The 15530-nt window shown below is 40.7% G+C and overlaps 1 protein-coding gene across 1 annotated transcript in view; it reads right to left on the bottom strand.

Moving 5' to 3' along the window:
* Kif11 (kinesin family member 11) overlaps nucleotides 1–15530 on the bottom strand; it is a 50295-nt gene that overhangs the window by 16120 nt on the left and 18645 nt on the right. Inside the window, exons 10-13 of the mRNA XM_038343930.1 lie at nucleotides 11510–11598; nucleotides 4506–4593; nucleotides 3303–3491; nucleotides 2655–2862 (exon numbers count right to left, since the gene is read on the bottom strand). Coding sequence (XP_038199858.1) covers nucleotides 2655–2862; nucleotides 3303–3491; nucleotides 4506–4593; nucleotides 11510–11598 — 574 coding nt within the window. The remainder of the gene's footprint in view (nucleotides 1–2654; nucleotides 2863–3302; nucleotides 3492–4505; nucleotides 4594–11509; nucleotides 11599–15530) is intronic.

Here is a 15530-nt window from a genome sequence, read left to right as displayed (position 1 = left end):
TGAAGTTTGCCTTTAGGTTTGGCAAAGCCATCACACAGCAAAAAGCAGCCTTCCCCCTCTTGAGCTTCCTGGATGCCACCCAGGGAATCAAATCTCATCTGGCCAAGACAGGTGGACTAAATCTTCCCCCCACCAGAAATTCTTTGGGCCTCTTGTACTCAGCAGCTAACAGCAAGCACTGCTTCTAAGGCTGGTGTTCTCTAAAGATGAAGGAGAGATTTGGGATTGCTGTCTCATTTCTGCTCATTTATCCCTCTTAGATCTGTCTAATGGCATTGATGACTTAAGGGTACTGGTAGCTCATTACTTCATTTGTTAAGTTTCCTGCTAAAATACATACAGGTTTACCTCTTTAACAGGCTTCATAGTCCAGGACTAACAGGTTTCAGGTGTATCTTTAGAGGTTTAGAGTTTTCAACTCCCTTTAATTGTTTTTTTAAAATGTTCATACCTTTTAACCTAAAGCAATAGCCTTTTGCTATGACACCAAGATATAAATCTGTTTCAGTTCTCTTACAAGTACCTACAGGTTCCTGAAAAAAAGTTCTGCTGCCTGGTAAAAACTAACAGTCTTCAGGGTGTATTTTAACCCCATCCATTTTCAAGCATAGTTTATAGGTCACTTCTGCTGTCTGGGCCAAGACCAACTTACAAAGCGCTCTCCAGACAACACCAACACCTGCACCAGCTCCTAGGACTTCACCATCGGTACCAACTCATCAGGATCAAGGAGACCTACCAACTAAAATCTGGTTCTATCTACTATTGTGTCCCAATTATACACCCGAGCCTCCAGGGCACTTCTCTGTCCCATTCTGTCTGGCAGTTAATGACTTCCCATGGCTACCCCATTCATAGGGCCAATAATAATATTTTTTTTCTCCTAGCCACCTGCCTTCTCATCTCCCTCAAAAAACAGCCGCCTGAGGTCTCCAGGATGACAGTAAACTGGATGCTGCTCCAGCCACACCTCTCGCTGAACATGACCCACCAACTCCCAGCTCTCCCCTCTCCCATGTCACCCCATGCCTGCAGGATACAGCCAAATTTGAGCCAGCACCCCTTTGTCTAAAGAGTCTAAAATGTTTGGTTGAGGGGCTTCACCTCAGCCTGCTGGTACCCCCTTATCCAAAAAGCCTGGAATGTTTTGTCGCAAGCATCACCCCAGCTCCCAAACACCTTTTATACAGAGTCTGGACTGTTTGCCTGGAGGCTTCACCCCAGCTCCTGGAATAAGACCCCTCCCCAGGGAGGGTCAAGACCACTCCCACATGGTACTTAAACTGCCCCACAGAGAATGTACTCGTGGTCTCCCCTTCTCTCTTTCCCTCGCCATACTTTCCCAGTGCTACCCGGGAGCACTGCATTAAACATGGGCATCTTTTATTGGGGGAGGGGCAAGATGAAAACTGTGAATTAATACATCTGAAACACATAAAGAAAGACTAGGAATGGGCTGGGGGTTTCGCTCAGTTGCCAGAGCACTTGCTTAATATGCATGAAGTCCTGGGTCCCATCTCTACCACTGCATAGAGCCAGGCATGACGGATAGGCCTGTAATCCCAGTACTCAGGTGGGAGACAGGAGGACTAGATATTTGAAATCATCCTCTGATACACACCAAGTTTAAGACCAGCTTAGGATACCTGTGACCCTGCCTCAAAAACAAACAAAAAAGACCAGAAAAGCTGAGTTTAGTGACACTCTTCCTTTAATCCTAGGTCTTAAAAAGTAGAGACTGAAGGATTATTAAAACCAGCTGGTGTAATGGTGGGGGAAGGAAGAAAGGGGAGGGAGAGACTGGGGAGAGGAGGGAGGGGAAGAAATGGGAGGCAGAGTAGAGGGGGAAAACGGGGGAGAGAGGGAGGAAAGAAGGTAGAAGGTGGAGAGAAGGTAGAAAGAGAAGAGAGTGTGAGAGTGAGTGAGTGAGCTAGCCTGGGGTTCAACTAAGCCAGCCAACCTCGTCTACTTGGTCAATGAAAGATTTTGTCTCCAAAGAAATAAGGTGGAGGGCTAGAGATGGTCCAGTGGTTAGGAGTATATATTGCTGTACTAGAAGCAGATTTTGATTCCCAAACCCATTATCAGGTGGCTCACATTCCAATGGAGGTAATCCAACACCTCTAGCCACCCTGGGTACATGCACTCACACATACAGACATTATCAGATACATGCAACCAAAAATAAAATAACTCCTCACTCACCCCAGTGGAGTGGGGGTATGGGTGGAAGGGAGGGGAGGGAAGGGGGAGGAGATGGAAATCTTTAATAAAAAAAATGAGAAAAAATAAAGAAAATGCAAATCAAAAAAAAAATAAAATAAAATAACTCTTAAAATTAAAAAATGGATGGTCCCTAAAGAATGGCATTTAAGGGGCGGAGAGATGGCTCAGAGGTTAAGAGCACTGACTGCTCTAACAGAGGTCCTGAGTTCAATTCCCAGCAACCACATGGTGGCTCACAACCATCTGTAATGAGATTTGGTGCTCTCTTCTGGCCTGTAAGTATACATGCAAGCAGAACACTGTATATGTAATAAAGATAAAAAAAAAAGAATAGCATTTAAGGTTGTTCTCTGGCTTCTATATTCATACACACACACACACACACACACACACACACGACACACGCCCACAGAAATGCTTAAACTTACCAAACAATGTCTTATGAACTTCTAGCATAGCCTTGTGTTTTGCACTGCCATCCTTAATTAATTCTTCCATATTATTAAACAGACTGTTGAGGTTTTTGCCAAAAATATCCTGAGCTTCAGCATTGTGTGCATCAATCGCTCTCTTACGGTCCAGTTTAGAATGGAGACCAGATACATCCTTGGTGGTTTCTTTAACTGTGTTAAGTAACTGTATGTTTAAACAAAGAAACAAAATGAAAAAGATAACATAAAAACAGTCTAATCAATGTACCAGTGCTCCACAAGGCTCTGTCTCTGGTGAGAACAAGACACTCTAATGATCCAGTGCTCGAATGCTGAGTCCCCACCAAGTCTGCTCTCTCCCAGCCAGCCGTCTGTACACAGAAAGCTGAGCTGGCAAATCATTCCAGTATTTATGTTTCACACAAATGTTCTTCCTTTTGTTTTACTGTCTCCTCAAAAGTATACCTGATAAAAAATGCAGTACTTTCATTCCAGTTTTAAAAAGAAACATGGGTCAAATAGTGTAATATTGTTTCATAAATGTACACAAATAACATTTAGAATGAATAAATTAAAATCTCATAATCAAAGCATAAGTAAACAAGGGTACTTCTATCTTCAATATTTTCAATACAAAGTACAAACCTTGCTGGCTGTATCATGAAGCTTCGCCTCAGTTTTTTCCAAGGCTGAAGAGACATATTCCTCTTTAACAAGTTGTAATTTTGTTTCTTGCAAATGTTTCTGGGTGGTTTCAAGTTCCTGGGTCTTAGTTTGCAGGTCGGATTTACACTGGTCAAGTTCATTTTTACTATCCACAAATAACTCTGTAACCTACACATAATAACATTAAACAATTCTTTTAAGAATTAGAAAAATGCTGGTGGTTGGTGAAACACTTAGCTAGTTAATAACATTAGGAAAACAAAAATTCTTTAAATGCAAGACTTTGCTAGACTGATTAGAATATTTTAATGGCATCTGGTTTCTTCCTAGAAAGCTTATTCAAAATTTAAATAACAGGTTTAATGTGGTGATGTTAGTTAGTTCTTCAGGTTCCGCCCAGGACTTCAGTGGATTGTCATTATAAAGGTGCCACGTGAGGGTGGTTCAGAAGTCTGGTTGCTTGTCTAAGTGTCCAATGTCTCCCAGTTTCTGAAATCTTTAACATGAAAAGGAGCAGGAGAGAAAGCTCAACTGGTAGAAGGTTTACTTAGCATAAACAAAGCCGTAGATCCCACCCCAAGCTCTGCATAAAACAAGGCCTGGTGATGAACTGTTATAATTTCAGACAGAAACAGGAGAACCAGAAGTTCAAAGTCATCCGTGGCTACACAGTTTTGTTGCTCTTTTGAGGAGGGTTCTTTTTATGTAGCCCTGGACAGCTTGGATTAGGCTGATCTCTAATTCATAGAGATCCATCTGCCTCTGCCTCCTAAGTAATTAAAGGCACGTGTTTGAGTCTAGCCTAGACCACAAGAGACTTGTCTCAAACTAAAAATAAAAACTGAGTTATTACCATGAATCCTAGGCCTGTAGCAGGCTTTGGAAGTCTGTACAAGTATACTCTATAGTATTTACACAACAATGAAATCATTTAAAATACACTTCTCAAAAACACAACCCAGTCATTAAGCAAATGTCTGACTAACTTCCTCTGAAGTTGTATTAATAAGAGTCAAACAGAAGCTTTTTCATTACAACCAAAGGTAAAAAATACAACTTTAGTTGAAGAATCAAAAAGAAAAAAAAAATTTTGTTCAAAAGAGGGAAAAAGTCCTTACAAATTCTAAATTTCCTTCAGCATTTTCTTTTCAAGTGATCTTGCATGTCACCCAGAGTGCCTACCTTACTGAGCTCCTCCTCAAGAACACCGATTTTTTCAGCCAACTCAACAATTTGCTCCTCCTGAACAGTTAATTTTCCATTCATGGCTCTAAAACAGAGTTTAATACAAATTTAACAGTTAATGTTTTGTTCTAAATCCTAAAAAATTTTAATCTTATTATATAACAAAATACAACATATATTATAACAAAATTATGGCAGCTACATAAAATCAACTCCACACTTCTTACCCCCATGTGTGACTTAAGTGGTGATAAATAGTAAATAAATAAGTATAAAACGCAAAAAATGCTTCCTTTTTAGTTTATGGATGAGTGTTATGCCTGCATGTATGTCTGCATAACACTTACATGCGTGGTGTCCATAGGGACCAGAAGAGGGCACCGGATCCCCCTGCAACTGGAATTACAGTCGGCTGTCAGTCACCATGCCAGTGATGAAAATTAAACCTGGATCCTCTGAAGAGCCAGGGATCTCAAGAACTAAACTATCCCTCCAGTCCCTCGCTGTTATATAAATGTAACATTTCTCAGTTGACCTCTACCCTGAAACTGAGGACCTTTATCTATGAAAGAAAGGTATGGTGTGCAAACCCAATTAGAGATGCAAAGGAGCTGGGGAGTAGCTCAGTAACAGGGTGCTTGTCAGCAAGCACAAGAAAGACTCTGGATTTGGTCCTTAGCATCATAAAATAACAGTAGTGGAGCACGCCTCGGGAGGTAGAGGCAGGCGGTCTCTGAGTTCGAGGCCAGCCTGGTCTACAGAGCGACATCCATAACAGCCAGTGTTATACAGAGAAAGTCGGTCTCTAAAGAACAAAACAAAACAAAATTTAAGAAGAAAAAAACCTGACAGAGAGGGAAGGTAACACAAAGTGGAGATTGGGGATGGGGATTATAAGTGACTCCAATCAGTGAATCAGTGATACATAATATAAAGATGCCTCCCCATGTTGTAAGTCATTAATACTTGAAGACATGAAACATCACAAGAAATGGGTGAGATAAATGTCGAAAACCACCTAGAAGACTGAATCAAAGTCTATGGAACCATATCAGTCCTCTTCGTCTACTGGGATGCCACACACACAATTATACCAGTGCTAGGTATACTGTTAACACGCCTAGTACTGGGCCTTGTGACATTCACCAGGGCAGAATTTCTCAGTTTCAGCAGCACAGGTGCTTTGTACAAGATAATTTTTTGCTGTGGGCTATCCTGCACATGTTAGGATATTCAGTAACATCACTGATTCCTATCTACTAGATGCCAGTAGCATTCTCCACCCATACCAATGAGACCATCAAAGAGGCCTGGGTGAGGTCTAGGGTGGTGCAGAAATGTAGAACTGTTTCGCATACTTAACCTTTGTGCTCTCTCCAACATTTTTGTTAATCAGCTCAGATCTGGGCAAAGGTGTGCTTAGATGGTGCTGCTATGAAACAGCAACATAATGTTTCCTTCAGGGAGCCAATAGGAACAGCAGGAAGATGACCTGATAGCCTGCTGAAAGGATGGATAAGTGCCCCACCCAATTCCAGAAGCAAAGTGATGGGATGGTTTTTTTATTGTTGTTGCTGTTTAAATAAAAACAGGACTGACTGTACTACCTTAAATATATACTTGCTTGTTAGAACATATTAAGATGCATTTATTTGCTACTAGCATAGAACATTTTATGCATTTTTATAACTACATTCGTCTCTTCATATTTTTGATCCAAGCAGATAAGCTAGTGTTGATACTGAGATGAAAATGCATACTCTCAAAAGCTAGATCTTAATTCTAAGCTGGACAGACTTATTACCACCTCTCCCCTCACTCCTTACTGAGCAGTGCTGTCCAGAAAAGATGACGGTGTCAGTGCTCACCTGGACCACTTTACACCAAAAGAAGCCTCTACTTAATTTCATTTGTTGTTTTGTTTTCTGAGACAGGGTTTCTCTGTGTAGCCCTGACTGTCCTAGAACCAGCTCTATAGACTAGGATGGCCTCAAACTCACAGAGATCCGCCTGCGCCTGCCTCCCAAGTGCTGCAATTGAAGACATGCGCCGCCACCACCCGGCTAGAGCCCCTACTTCTAAGTGCAAGAAATTATCACAGCTGTCAAGTTGGCCTTGGCTCTGGGGAACAAGTGACAGAACCAGATCCATGAAAATAGCCTAAACTTTTTGTGCGGGGAAGCATGAATTCTTAAATAGAGACCACATTTCTTTTTGTAATCTTTGTTAAATACATACTATGAAAACACTTAATGTTTCTGGTGATTTTTGTTTTGTTTTTTGGGGGGTGGGATTCAAGACAGGGTTTCTCTGTAGCTTTGGAGCCTATCCTGGAACTAGCTCTATAGACCAAGCTGGTCTCAAACTCACAGAGATCCGCCTGCCTCTGCCTCCCGAGTGCTGGGATTAAAGGTGTGCGCCACCATTGCGCAGCTAATGTTTCTGTTTTAATGAATGAAGAAAACATGAGAAAAATCATAATCGATCTGGTAATACTACATTTTAAAAATGTTGTATTTGACAGTGCTTTAATTATAATAAAACTTAATTTTAATAGCAATACTAATTTATTTTTTAAACCAGAAAGATAACACCATATTGGTTACTAAAGGAAAAGTAATAAAAGCCAAAAAAGAAATCAACCTACAGAAATCATCTGAAGAAATACAGTGGATGAGTGAGCACGTGGCTTAACAGCTCAAACTTTCCATGATCTTTCATGCTCAGGAGTAACAAAGGGCTCTGGGTGTGATTTTTAGGACATTTAATAAACCCAACTGTGATCTGATTTATAATTCAAGAAGAAAATTCGGGTGGGGTGGGGCGGTGGCTGAATTGGGTGAGCTTAATTTGGATCCTAATGCACTGCAGGTGCTACAAAGTCCTGGCCTCGTGTTAGAGTGATGGCTCTGGGAACTTCCACATGGCAATATCTTATCAAATGGCCAGGAACTGTTACAGCAGGGAGCAGCGTGGGGAGCAGCCCTGAATCACACACAGTCTTGTACTCAGACCACCCAGACCTTTCAGGCTCACCCGGAACCAGGTGTCTCCCTGCCACATGGAATTTTGCACGGATTGTATCAGGCAGACTTTCAAACTTTAGGAATCTTTATTTGCAGAGTGATAGAATTAACCAAAACAATACTAAAAAGGCAAAATGCAGTAGGAAAGGTCAGGTTTTAATACTCTTTTTTTTCCCCATTTTTTTCTCATGACAAATTTCTCAAAGGCATTTTATTACAAACTAGATTTTCACTATAAAAAGCTACCATGTTGCAACTTCAATTTTTAAAAAATATTTATTTATTATGTATACAATATTCTGTCCACATGTATGCCTGCAGGCAAGAAGAGGGCACCAGACCTCATTACAGATGGTTGTGAGCCACCATGTAATGGTTGCTGGGAACTGAACTCAGAACATTTGGCTCTTAACCACTGAGCCATCTCTCCAGCCCCACAACTTCAACTTTTGAGCTCTGCTTCATACTACCGTTTTTATCTACATCTTCACAGGCCTGCTTCAGTTTATGGACTTGAATGGCACCCTGCTTCTCACCTTCCATCTGCTCAAGTTAAATGTTAAAGAATGCTGTGTAACACTCATCCAATAAAGTCTTCGCCTTAGAACAAATAAGAGGCCTGGATATTGCTGAATATCCTCTAGGGGGCAATGAACCTCCTTCCTGAGAGCCAGGAGCCTCCACTTCAGCTCCCCTCTCACTACTCACAATGAAGAGCCAGGCATCTGAATGAAAATTCCAGTGACCAGTGAACTCCTTTAACCCCATGCTAATTGTTAATAGTGGCTAGAGTATTCTCTAACCAGAGAACTGGGTGAGTGTTCTCAGAAAGATTCAATTGGTTTGCCCTGCAAAAAATTCAACCAAGGAAAATTCATGATGGAAGCCCCGATGTGATTCCAGGAATCACCTTTTTTTACACTCCAGTCAGTCAACTTACAAGACTATAAGTCTCTCCCCCCACAAAACTAATTCATATTTTAATGCCAGCCAAAACTCATTAGACAGTTGAGGAAATAACAAAAAGTAAAACAGATCCTGATATGGTGGGCAGTGATAGCCCACACCTTAATCCTAGCAGTCAGGAGGTAGAGGCACATGGATCTCTGTGAGTTTGAAGCCAGCCTGGCCTATAGAGTGAATCCCAGGATAGCCAGAACTACACCAAGAAACCCTGTCTTGAAAACACAGACACAAACAGACAGACACAGACACAAACACACACACATCCTGAAGTGTAAACTTTAACAATATTAACAATTTTCTGAGGAGTACAATCTACCTACACTAGAATAGGACACCATATTCTCTAAAGGTCTGGAAAGATGTGGTAGAGCTCTTACAAACTAAAAATGGGGTAACAGAAATAAAATTCAACAAAAATATTTGAACATAAAATCAAAGTATAAAAAGGTAAAATAGCCAGGCAGTGGTGGTACACACATTTAATCTCAGCACTCAGGAGGCACAAGCAGGCAGATCTCTGAGTCTGAGGCCAACCTGGTCTAAGGGCAAGTTCTAGGACAGTCAGGACTGCTACAGAGAAAGTTGTCTCAAAAAAACCATTAAAAAAAAGGTAAAATAAAGTATGATGAATGATTCTTCCTTTTTTCTTTTTTTAGTTTTTCGAGACAGGGTTTCCTTGTAGTTTCTAGAGTCTGTCCTGGAACTAGCTCTTGTAGACCAGGCTGGCCTCGAACTCAGAGATCCGCCTGCCTCTGCCTCCCGAGTGCTGGGATTAAAGGCATGCGCCACCACCGCCCGGCTAATGATTCTTCTTCTTAAAGACAGACGCTGGTAAAGGCATGGGATATCCCACCTGACTGAAGCAATGCTTTGAAACACAAAACTCATAAGCCTTCCAGATCCGTTTTAATGGGTTACACTGATTTCTTGAGTGTTAGGAAATCTGAGAAATGACTGGGTCTAGAACTGTTAGATGACAGAGGTCATAGGGAGAAGGGAAGATGAATATGACCTTTTTCAAAGAAGTGGCAAAAAAGAGGTCTATGTATCTTCTCTGCAGTGATGGTTACACAAATGTATACATGTATCACAATGGAATAGAACCATATATACACAAGGCATCAATGCCAATCTCCTACATTTACTACTGAGTCATGGTTATATAAAGGAATATTGGTGGAAACTGGGTAAATCATATATGGGGTGCCAGGTGTTATGAGCCACACTGTAATTTTAGTACTCAGAAGCTGAAGTAGAATTGATATATATCTCCAAAGTTAGCCTGACCTGCATAGTGAGTTTAAGGCCAGCAAGGACCACATAGCAAAACCCTGTCATAAAAAAACAAAAATATTAAGAGGGCTGAGGATGTGACTCAAATGGTGAAGTACTTGCTCCACATCCAAAACCCTGGATTAACCCCAGGACTCCATAAAACTAAGCATGGTGGCACATGCCTTTCTCCCAGCACTTTAGAGGTAGAGGTAAGCGGATCAGAAGTTAAAGGTCATCTTTGACTACAAAATGAGCTTGAGACCAATCTAGACTACATGAGACCCTGACTAAATAAATGATCATTATGCATGGGGCTACTTTGTACACTGAGAACTTTCCACATAAACCAATGATTATTTTAAAATAAAAAGCTAAAAAGCTTTCTAAAAAGTGTTTGATGGGGCTAGAGAGATGGCTCAGAGGTTAAGAGCACTGACTGCTCTTCAGAGGTCCTGAGTTCAATTCCCAGCAACCACATGGTGGCTCACAGCCATCTATAATGAGATCTGGTGCCTTCTTCTGGCATGCAAGCATACGTGGAAGGAGTGTTGTATACATAATAAATAAATAAATCTTTTTTAAAAAGTGTTTGATAGCAATTGTGTGTGTGTGTGTGTGTGTGTGTGTGTGCAAACATTTATTTGGTGAGGGAGATGGTGTGTGCTACATACAGCACACATATGGAGGTCAGGTGACAACTTCTGGAGGCCTGACTGGTTCCCTCCTTCTACCATGTGGGTTTGAGGATTTGGGTCCTCAGGCTTAGTAGCAAGCATCTTTATCTGATGACACATCTCATCGATCATAGCTTTACCTTTAAGACCAGTCTTGGTATGTGGTCCTGACTGGCATCAAACTCTCAATCCTTCCATCTCTGCCTCCTGGGGCATGCCACTTTTTAGGAAGAAAAAAAAAAACTATTTTTTTTTTATTTGTTTTGTGTGTGTGCGTGCGCATGTGTGCGCATGCAATATGATGTCATATATGTAGAGATCAAAGGTCAACTTGTGGAAGTGGGCTCTTTCCTTCTACCATGTGAGTTGCAGGCATCAAACTGAAGTCACACTCTGCAGCAAGTTCCCTTACAAACAACCACCTCGCTGGCCCAATAACTACTTTTGAACACCAAACCAAAAGAAGCACTTATTGGCAGTAGACAACATTTCCTTATTGCTACATACTTATAAGTATAGGTAGTTTTACATCAAACTACCTGTTATCTGAAGGTATGGTTTTTAGAGATGAGTATATTAGGACACATCTGTAATTCCAGTAACTGTGAGGCTGAACTGTGAGGATTCAGAGAGTTCCAGGCTAGCCTGGGACATATATATATACATGTGTGTGTGTGTGTACACACATATCCACATATGCATATATGTGTATATATACATATGTGTATGTGTGTATATACATAAATATATACATATGCATACACACACACACACAGTGAAACCATCTCTAAAAACGAAATTAAGGGGCTGGGGTAATGGCTCAGTAGTTAAGAGCTCTGTCTGCTCATCTGGGAAACTGGATTCAGTTCCCAGGACCACATGGCAGCTTACAGCTTATTGTTTATAAATCCATCTCCAGGAGATCTGGTACCCTCTTCTGGCCCATACAGCTCATCCTGAATAGGGTACAGAAACATACATGCAGGCAAACCCACACATATCTTTAAAATAAGTAAACTTAAAAAAAAAAAACTTATCAACTGCACAGCCAAAGATTTACCTAAAACTTTCTTCAGAGATGTACACTCCATTTTTCTCACGGACTGCAGCAAGATCTCTCTTCAAACGCTCTATCTCTTCTGTATACTCCTACACAAAAACATGTTATATACAGACACCAAGTTAGGTTTTTTTTTTCTTGTTCTATCATTCGGTGTGGAGAGAACATACAGGAAATAAATGATAGTCCTTTATGTTTTTCAAACATAAAAAGTCATAATTATACTTTAAAAAAAATAGAAGTTCACTCCAAAGTCCAGGCTGGCCTGGAACTCATGGCAAGCTTCAGTCTCACCCTTTGAAATGCTGAGATCATATGTGTAGACCTTACCTCTACTTATATAGTTATATATAGCTATATAGTTTTAAATTCATGCTAATTTGTCTAGAAATATTCTTTCAATTGCCTTATTGAGTCTTTAAATGTGCTCATTCTAAACTTCCTATCCAGCTTTGATCTCTACTGTGATAAAATACTGTGACCAAAAGAAATTTGGGAGGGAAGTATTCACTTAACCTTACAACCCTCAGGTCATACTCAGTCACTGAGGGAAGTCAGGGCAGGAATTCAAAGCAGAGGCCATACTGGCTTTGCTCCTCATGGTTTGCTTAGCCCTCTTTCTTATATACCCAAGGACAATCTAACCAGAGGTAGTACGATCCACAGTGAGCTGGGTCCTCCTACATCAATCACTAACAAAAACCTCAAAAGCCTACAAGCCAGTTTGCTTGGGACATTTTATCAATAGAGGTTCCCTCTGTCTAAATGACTCTAGCTTATGTCAAGATGACAAAACTAACCAGGACAATCTGAGGATCATTATACAATTGCAGTAGTAATATTAGTGAGAAAAGAGATGAATAAATATGGGATCGAACAGAGTCCAGAAATAGGCCCACATAAATCTAAAAAACTTGATAAACTAGATAACAAGAAAGATGGGAAGCCATACCACAAAGGAGTAAAACGTAGTTGCAAAGAAAACACCCATTCATATTTTAAAAAAAAAATCTATAAAACAACTCTAAAGCACCAAAAAAGAACAAATAATCCATTAGGAAGTAGTGCTAAAGACATAAACAAACATGTCACCAAAAAGGACACCTGAGCTGGGTGGTGGTGGCACACACCTTTAATCCAACACCCAGGAGGCAGAGGAGGCAGATCTCTTGAGTTGGAGGCCAACCTGGTCTACAGAGCAAGTTCCAGGACGGCCAGGGTTACACAGAGAAACCCAGTCTTGAAAAACAAAACAAAGCAAAACAAAACAAACAAAAAGGACATATGAACAATGAGACACTAAGCAAGACTTACATAGATCTAATCTATATGGGAAGTAGAAAAAGACAAGATCTCCTGAGTAAATTGGGAGCACAGGGACCTTAGGGGAGGGTTGAAGGGGGAGGGGAAAGGGAGGGAGGGGAGCAGAGAAAAATGTAGAGCTCAACAAAAATCTAATAAAAAAAAAGAGAAAAAAAAATATAAAAAAAGACATGAATATCAAGTAAGCAAGTACAAGAGAAGATGTTCAACATCACTGATCATTAGAAAAATATAAGTTAAAACCAAGTGATAAAACTAACACCCACCACACATTTTCAGAATAGCTAAAGAGAAAAATAGCTGTGTCACCAAATGCTGATGAGGATATGGAAAAACTATATCACTTATGTTGAGGGAAGGCAAGATTATAAACCCACTCTAAAGAATGGCTTAGTAGAGCTGGGCTTAGTGGTACATGTCTGTAAATCCAGCACTCAGGAAGCAGAGGTGGAAGGAATAAGAGTTTCATGCCAGTCTGAGCTACAGAGTAACACCACCTCATCATTCCTTAAAAACTGAAGTATTAGCAGGGTGGTGGTGGCTCACACCTTTAATCCCAGCACTCAGAAGGTAGAGGCAGGCCAGTGTCTGTGAGTTCGAGGCCAGCCTGGTACCAGAGCAAGTTCCAGGACAGCCAGGGCTACATAGAGAAACTCTATCTCGAAAAAACAAATACTGACTGATGTACTTAGTTACCATGTACCACAGCAAATTCACTCTCTGACAATTAACACAAAGAAATGAAAGTGCATTACAGAAAAGATGTCTTGGCTGCTACAGCATCTGCCACAGAATCCTAACAACCTGAATTCAATCTCTTGGACCCATGGTTAGGTTTAGGATCAGGGTTTGGGTCAGGGTTAGGAGGAAGAGACACCGAAAGGCTGTCCTCTGACTTTCACATGTATGCCATGGCATGTAAATAGTTAATAATAAAATTTTAGCCGGGCGGTGGTGGCGCACGCCTTTAATCCCAGCACTCGGGAGGCAGAGGCAGGCGGATCTCTGTGAGTTCGAGACCAGCCTGGTCTACAAGAGCTAGTTCAGGACAGGCTCTAAAAAAGCTGCAGAGAAACCCTGTCTCGAAAAACAAAAAAAAAAAAAAAAAAAACAAAACAAACAAACAAAAAATAATAATAATAAAATTTTAAATGAAAATGTGCTGTGGTGGTTTGGGTGAGAATGGCCCTCATAGGCGCATGTGTTTGAATCTTTGGTTCCCAGTTTGACTGTTAGGAAGGAGTCAGAGCCTTGTTGGAGGAAGTATGTCAGTAGGTTTTCAAAAGCGCACGCCAGGCTGTTTTCCTCTCTCGGCCTCCATCTTTCAGATCATATGTGAGCTCTTGGCTGTCACTTCTGTACCATGCCATGCCTGCCTATTATCATGCTCCCCACCATGATGACCATGGACTAAACCTTTTGAAACTGTCAGCAAATCCCCAGAAAAAAAATTTGAAGTTATTCAATATATCATTCAAGATGATCACACAAATTATACAAATAGTTTAGCCACCATAAAACACTCAGCACTAAAAAGACCTATTGAGATAGATACATGACAACTTGGGTGAGACCTCAGAGAATACAAAATTTAAAAAGACAACTCCAAAAGTTTATGTACTGTATATAATTCCCTTCAATAATTTTTTTTTGTTGTTTTTTGTTTTTTGTTTTTTGTTTTTCGAGACAGAGTTTCTCTGTGGCTTTGGAGCCTGTCCTGGAACTAGCTCTTGTAGACCAGGCTGGCCTCGAACTCACAGAGATCCGCCTGCCTCTGCCTCCCGAGTGCTGGGATTAAAGGCGTGCGCCACCGCCGCCCGGCACTCAATAATACTTTTGAAACTACAGAATACTATAGAACAGAGTAGTGAGTGCAGGAACTAGCACTAAGGAGAGGAGAGAATTCTATGAGCATCTTACGGCATTTTGGGAAATAATTTACTGGCTTGTGTATGTTTAAACAAAGTATAGTATTATCCATACAAAAGAATGTTATTCATCAACATAAAGAAATAAATTACTGTCACACATCAACAACAGCATAAATAAAATCTCAAATGTTATACCAAGTAAAAGATAGAAGTAAAGGCCAAATAGTATATGATTCTCCGTGTAGGAAATGTATAGGAAAATCAAAACTATCTTTAGAAAGTGTATTGATAAACTAGGCATGGTGGTTTGTGCCTGCAATCCCAAAACTAAAGAGGTCGAGCAGGGGGGAAAGGAGACAAACGCCAGGACAGGCTGGGCTACAAACTTAAGATTCTGCTCAAGAACAAAACAGAGACAGATAGACACAGAGAAAGCATTTTAGTGGCTACCTGACTATAAAGACGGGAAACTACAATGTTAATTTTCTTCTAAGAGTGGATTGTATAGATGTTGGGGAACTACATTAATGTATTAAATATTTAAATAAGTGCTGACAAGAGGTAAATGCCACGGTGAGTAAATTTCGGCTCAAAGATGTAAACAAAATTTCTACTTGTTAACACAAATGTCAAGAGTGTCAACTGTGCCATAAAGCTGGGAATGTCAACATATCAGTGTTAGAACACTGTAACAGCAGGCATTTACTTTACTTTAAATCACTATATAAAAGCCCTACCACATGGGGCTGGTAGCAGTTTAGTGCAGCAGTTCTCGAGAACCACTGTGGGCAGAACCCTTTCTCTTGGTCAGTGAGACCATCACTCAT

The sequence above is a fragment of the Arvicola amphibius genome, chromosome 1 (assembly GCF_903992535.2).
Source record: "Arvicola amphibius chromosome 1, mArvAmp1.2, whole genome shotgun sequence".
NCBI classification, from domain to species: Eukaryota; Metazoa; Chordata; class Mammalia; order Rodentia; family Cricetidae; genus Arvicola; species Arvicola amphibius.
This window is presented reverse-complemented; position numbering and strand designations above follow the sequence as displayed.